Source organism: Lolium perenne, chromosome 3, assembly GCF_019359855.2.
Source record: "Lolium perenne isolate Kyuss_39 chromosome 3, Kyuss_2.0, whole genome shotgun sequence".
In the NCBI taxonomy this organism is placed as follows: Eukaryota; Viridiplantae; Streptophyta; class Magnoliopsida; order Poales; family Poaceae; genus Lolium; species Lolium perenne.
Genome location: NC_067246.2, coordinates 249,355,582 through 249,361,603, shown reverse-complemented (window position 1 = coordinate 249,361,603; position 6,022 = coordinate 249,355,582). Strand labels below are relative to the sequence as shown.

The following is a 6,022-nucleotide window of genomic DNA, read 5'->3' as shown; positions in this document are numbered from 1 at the left end:
GTTAGGAACAACAAGGATATTATTTAGATAGAGAGGTTTGGAGGGTGAATGGATGGTTGTGGAGCCGGTATGGGTGATGGGGATAGAGGAGCCATTGCCAACAGTGACAGTTTGGGAGGAGCAAGGTGTGAGGGAGGATAGGTTACCGGGGTCGGATGCCATGTGGGAGGATGCTCCAGAATCCATGTACCAGTCGCCTCCTGAGAGTTGCATATTGTTCAGGGCGTTGACGAGGGCAGGGTCCAAGGCCGGTTGGTTGTAGCACGGTGGCGGTGTCGGCTGAGGACCGTAGCTGGTGGAGGGCTGCCCGTATGCAGCATAGGCCTGCGGCGCAGGGAAGCTGGGGCGCGGACCAAGTACTCCAGGGGCAGGAGCAGACCAGGGCCGAGGGGACCAGGGTGGCTGCTGCCATGGTGCCTGGGGCTGCTGCTGAAGGTTGGCACGAGTGGGTGCGCCCGTCCACGGATTGTACTGCCAGGGGGAGTCGGTGCGACCGCGTCCGCGCCCGCCGCGGCCACCTCCGCGACCGCGGCCGCCACGGTAGTTGTTGTTGGTGTAGAGTTGGCCGGTGCCACGGCCGACGCCTCCTGCGACACCGGGCGCCGATGGTGGTGGTGGTGGTGGTGGTGGTGGAGGCCGAGGCCCGCCAGGCGGCGGCTGCACGCTCTCGCCACAAGCCCAGAGTGCCGTGGCCACGGCGTTTTTGACGTCGGTCTTCTTCTGCGTCTCTTCGAGGAGGAGGGCGGACCGGGTCTGCAGGAACGTGGGGAAGGGCACCTGAAACGGCAGAAACGAACGAAGATGCGCATAATTCTCGTTAAGACCTCGGAGGAGGGTGAGCACGAGATTCTCGTCAGAGATGGGCTGCCCGACGTCGCCAAGAGAGTCGGCGAGGGCCTTGAGCTTGGCGCAGTAGTCGCTGATGGAGAGGTCCCCCTGCGGTGTGTTGCGGAAGTCAGCCTCCAGCTGAATGGCACGGTGCTTTTTGTTGTCGCGGAAGAGGTCCTCGATGGCGCCCCAGATGGTGCGGGCGGTGGCGCCGGGACGCATGACGATGTTGAGGAGGTCGACGGAGACAGAGCCGTAGATCCAGGAGAGGACGGTGTAGTCGTCGCGGCCCCAGGGGGAGTCGGGGCCGGTGTCGGAGGGAGTGGACTCGCCCGTGACGTGGGCGGTGAGACCGTACCGGCCGAGGGCGACGAGGAAGAGCTCGCGCCAGCTCGTGTAGTTGCCATCATCGAAGCTCAGGGTGATGGGCACATGCAGTTTGATGGTGGTGGCGTAAGTGTTGGGGTTGGAGGTCTGGGCGGTGGTAGGGTTTTGGATGGGAGAGGTGAGTGCAGCAGTGGGGTTGGGTGGGTTGGCGGTGTTGAGTTGGTTGGCAGCGGTGAGCTGCTGATTGAGGGCGGCTTCGCGGGCGTCGAGGGCAGCGGCGCGATCCGCGAGCTCGCGCTCCTTGGCGGTGATTTCATCAGGGGTCATGGTGGGGAGGCGAGAGGAGGGAGAAGAGGTGTAGGTTTAGGGTTTTGGGGAGAGCCGGCGGCGGCGGCTAGGAGAGGGGAAGGGTGACCCGCTCTGATACCATGAAACAGATTGAATAGCGGGAGGCTCGATGGCTCTCCTCGTCTCAACATACACGTATATATATAGATGGATCAACTTGAGTTACAAGTTAACTTGAGAGATAAGGCTAAACCCTAACCGTCACAATCTGGCCTGATGGGCCGAGTATGTCGGTTGCCTAACAGTTACCTTGTTTTTGTTCTATGGTTCTGAAACTTTTACAATAGCTTGTGTTTTGAACCTACTGCCCCAACCCGCTTCTAGTTCCCTACCCCAATCCTCTTTTTTAAGGGTCCGTTCGGTTTGAAGGGGATTAACAGAACTGAACTGTATTCCCTGCCATTCCTGTCAATCCCTGCCAGATGGGGTCTAACCGAACGGGGCCTAAAGAATCTGAACCTGTTATTTCCGAATGCAATGGTAAGGGGTGGAAGCCCGGTTAGGAAAAAAAAACAGGGCACCTCCCGAGAAGTAAGGTGAGATGTGGTATCGCGGAGGTGGCACCGGCGGTACCTCGCCTACAAAAAGGGTTAGAGCTGGCTAAAAGTTTGAGAAAAGTTCATTTCGTGCTGAAGTTTTGCAATAGTTACATTTGAGCAAGTAGCCTGCAATGACCATGGATGAAATTCATGTGCAACAATACAAGTGACCGATCGAACAGCTAACCAACTCGGGGACTGATTGGGGCGGATCACGTGTGCGCGTGCAGGCCAATGAGAAGTTGCGAGAGACGGCCATTAAACCCTCGTGAAAAAAGCTGAGATAGATGTGGCGAGCCAAGGAGATGGTTGCGCCTCACGGGTTGCTTGCCTGGGCGCGAGACAGTGATACGCAGGCTCGTACCCCTTTGACCTCTCGCGGCCAGACCGTTGCAATCGATCGATCCCCACCCAACCACGTACACGACCACGGCCAGCCAGTGAGCTGAAACTCGAGCAGACTGCATGCAAAAGCATCCTGTCACGTCACTGACTTCGTGCTCATGTAGGATGTAGCGTGTATGTGGACTTTTTTCTTATTTGAAACAAGTGTGCCACACTGGCTGGAGAGATCGGTCGATGGATGTCAACTGTCAACACGGCAGGAGGAAAGAAAGCTGCACTGAAAGAATTCAGGTGTGTTTTGGACTACAGAGGAGCATGCACTTGGACAGGACCAGGAGTGGGACAAATAAGTGATTTTTAAGCTTTTACGGATGGAAGTAACTAGGAACTCACGGAACATACAAGTTGCTGTTCTCTCAAATCTGCTAACACGAGAAGGCCATCACTTTCTTTCTCACTCTGATCTCTCTTTTTTGTTTCTCCAACTCTCATGATGTGTTTCTGGCTAAAAAGTTACAATAATACAAACCTAGGGGGACAAGGTCAACGGGGCGCCACTCTGACCTCCATCCTCGACCGATCGCTGCACTGTGCCGCGCACACGGCGGCCGCCACCCCTGATCGAGCCAGCTACTAGTGTGCGCCGGACCCTACCGGCCACTCACGCCTCGACCCATCATGTCGCCCATCACGCTGACCAGTGGCGCCTACGACGCCAGGTTCACGGACAGCATGTCTCCGAGGGTTGCCCAAATCTCCTCGTCGACGACGTCGAAGCCGACCTGCCGCTGCCCCTCCGCCTCCACGGTGGTCGCTCCCGGCGCAGGCCACCACCAATCGCCATTGTCGCCGCCGCCTACCAGCGCCGTATCCTTGACGTGGTAGCAGCTGTTCCCGGTGCTCTGGTTGCTGGGCTCGCTGTACCCGCAGTAGTCGTAGCTGTTGTCAGACGCCTCCCGCTCGTCGTAGTTGTCCGCCTCCGTCTCGCCATTCCTCGCGAACCGGCCCTTCACCCTCGGCCGGCTGTCCGCCAGCGACTTCCTGCACGCGTACTGCAGAAACCCAGACGTTAGCACGCTGCACGCGGTGGCAAGAGATCGAGTGTGCATTTGCGCTAGTTTGCAAGGTGTGGAAGACGTACGGTGATCTTCTTGGTGAAATTCCTCTGGTGGCGCTTCAAGCGGTATCTTTCGACCCTCTCTTTCCTCTCCTCCGCGCTGTATCGCCCCACCTTCTGTGAGAACGGCCCGCCCCCGGCGTCTTGGCCGCAGCTGTCGCCTGACTGCACCGGCGATGATCCATTCATCCCCTGCTTTATATCCGAAAACACCAGCTGATCAGCTTCCAATCTCCATGGAATCCGATCACCGTTGTGCGGACAGGTTCCAGGTTGTGGCCATACCTGGAGATCACCTGTGCTGAAGACCCGGCGAACGGGGCATGCCGAGGTGAACTCGTACAGGTCGCCGCAGGAGGAGGACGGAGAAGAGGAGAGCGGAGGGAGCGACGACAGCTGGTGTGGCGATAGTGACGATGACGAGAAGAATGCACCACCGCCACCGCCGTTCAGGGCGTCGCCGAGCTGGTGGAGCTGGAGCGGGAGCGAGTGCGAGCTGATGCTCCTGTGGATATTGTTGTAGTATGATGATGGGAGCGATGAGTAGGATGGCGGAGACGAGGCGCCTGCGAAGGGAGGGAATGCGCTACTAGCATTGCCGCCCTCAAGGTATCCACCGTATCCCCCGGCGGCTGAGCGCGGGATCTGCGTCGGAACGGAGGAGAAGCTGGCTGCCATGAAGGCGTCGCCGTACGAAGGCACCAACGAGGGTGTGGTGGAATGACGGAACATCTCCGGCTTGGCTTTCGAACACAGAAAAGCCCGGGCTGTAACCTTGTTAGTGCCTTTGTGCGAAACTGTGCGCGTGTTTTGCAGGGAGGTTCAGTGGAGGGGTGTGGGTATAAGAAGGGGGCTAGCACGCCCGGTGTTTGTTGTTGTGCACTGAAAAAGATGCATGGGTAGGGTCACGCGCACTATTCCGTGCAGTAAAAAAGACTGATCAGGCTAGGTCCCATGGCCATGATAACCGTTGCACATTCACCTGTTTGGCAAGTCGTCTAACCAGTCTAATCAGGTTTAGATCGGTGGCGTACGTGAGGAGGGATCCGTCACATCTCCCTATACCACTGGAAGAGTGGAAGGTGGGAAGGTCACTGTAAATGATATGAATACACGCATCATCAACTGTTTGGTCTTTTTGAGAGCCGCGTTGATTTTCCGCCAGATCAACATTAGACAGGATACATGACATTGTGCAATTAGGTCAGAGTTCCTTGTAAGAAAATTAACAGCAGCAGAGTTTGGTTATGAGTTATGACAGGTATATTTCCGAAGAGTAAAATTACTATGGAAATTCCAAAAAGTGTGTGTATTGGCTACCATGTCTTATGGGTCATATTTAGTAAAAAAAAAGTGTATCAGTTTTACCAAATATATTGTTCTGCCAGACAAACTAACTACCATTACAACTGAAGAGAATCAGAAGGACTTGCCGCTGAATTGTGTGGCATAGGCATAGTCCCTAAAAAGGTTGTTTGGCCTTTCATTTATATGAATCAAATGAGCTACTGGCAGCAAGATGCTTTTCATTGAAAACCAAAAGAAACTGCGAGAAGAATGAATGTAGGTGTCACAGCTTAGGGAATATGCTCCAACTAAGTGTAGAACGATTAACAAACACAAGGAAGTTGATGCCAGGATCTTTTTGTATAAAACCAGCTAATTAAGTACGGAGCTGTGGCTTGCTGAAAGATATTTTTGCTTGCATATATGGACTGTCTGCCGACTGCCTGTACCTTCACAGCAACTTTGTTTATATGGCAATTAGTAATTAGATGATCTTACAACGGCAGATGAATGTTTTTACCTCTCACCCCAGCATAGTATTATGAGATCAGACTCGACAGAAACCAGATGATCCTTCCCGAAAAGAAAAGAAAAGAAAAGAAAAGGTTTTGCCTAAGTAGCACCTCGTGACAAACTTAATTTGGCAGCACTTGTGAAGTAACGAACTGTTATACCTAACAAGATATGGACATGTACAGCAATCCTGCTTCGACTTACTTCCGATATCACCGATTTAGATCAACTCAGTGAGAGAACAAGCAGTACTAAACAGAAACTGAGCAGGAAGGGAATTGTGTAGAATGCATACTGTAATTGGATAATGATATGCTGCTTACCTGAAGGAGACTATGGTCCCTCTGCATCAACTTGCTGAGCTTTAGCTTCGAATCGGCGAGCTTGGTCAAGTAGCCCTTATCTTCGTACATTAAGATCCCAGCAGTACAGCAGTGCCTGAATTAGATAAACCACAGATGCCTTCCCTGCAATATTCCAAGACAATTTGATGTACATGATATATGTCATTGTCAAAGATCTTATAGGCCTTATTGTCGCGCAATTTGAACTGGACCAGAGGATGACGGGACCCCACCATGCTCACCTCTTGGAGCAGGAGAGAACACTGGTCAGACTTCTCGACAGTCAAGACAATGGGGAATAGCTAGATTTTCCCCCCTCTGTGAACTAAGCCATGCATGGAACAAGTATGAGGTGACCAGATTTTTTTTCAGTA

At 53.8% G+C, this 6,022-nt stretch overlaps 1 protein-coding gene across 2 annotated transcripts; it reads right to left on the bottom strand.

Moving 5' to 3' along the window:
• Positions 1 to 2,734: 2,734 nt before the first annotated feature.
• LOC127344670 (uncharacterized) lies at positions 2,735 to 5,349 on the bottom strand. 2 transcript variants are annotated; one of them, XM_051371002.2, is made up of 3 exons: positions 3,790 to 5,349; positions 3,529 to 3,699; positions 2,735 to 3,439 (listed from the first exon to the last, which is right to left on the bottom strand). In XM_051371002.2, exons 1-3 carry the CDS (start codon positions 4,234 to 4,236, stop codon positions 3,095 to 3,097), a joined length of 963 nt encoding a protein of 320 aa, XP_051226962.1. In that variant the 5' UTR covers positions 4,237 to 5,349; the 3' UTR covers positions 2,735 to 3,094. The 2 variants fall into 2 exon arrangements, with proteins under 2 accessions (XP_051226962.1, XP_051226963.1); XM_051371003.2 differs by having other exon boundaries at positions 3,529 to 3,696; positions 3,790 to 5,340.
• Positions 5,350 to 6,022: the final 673 nt, after the last annotated feature.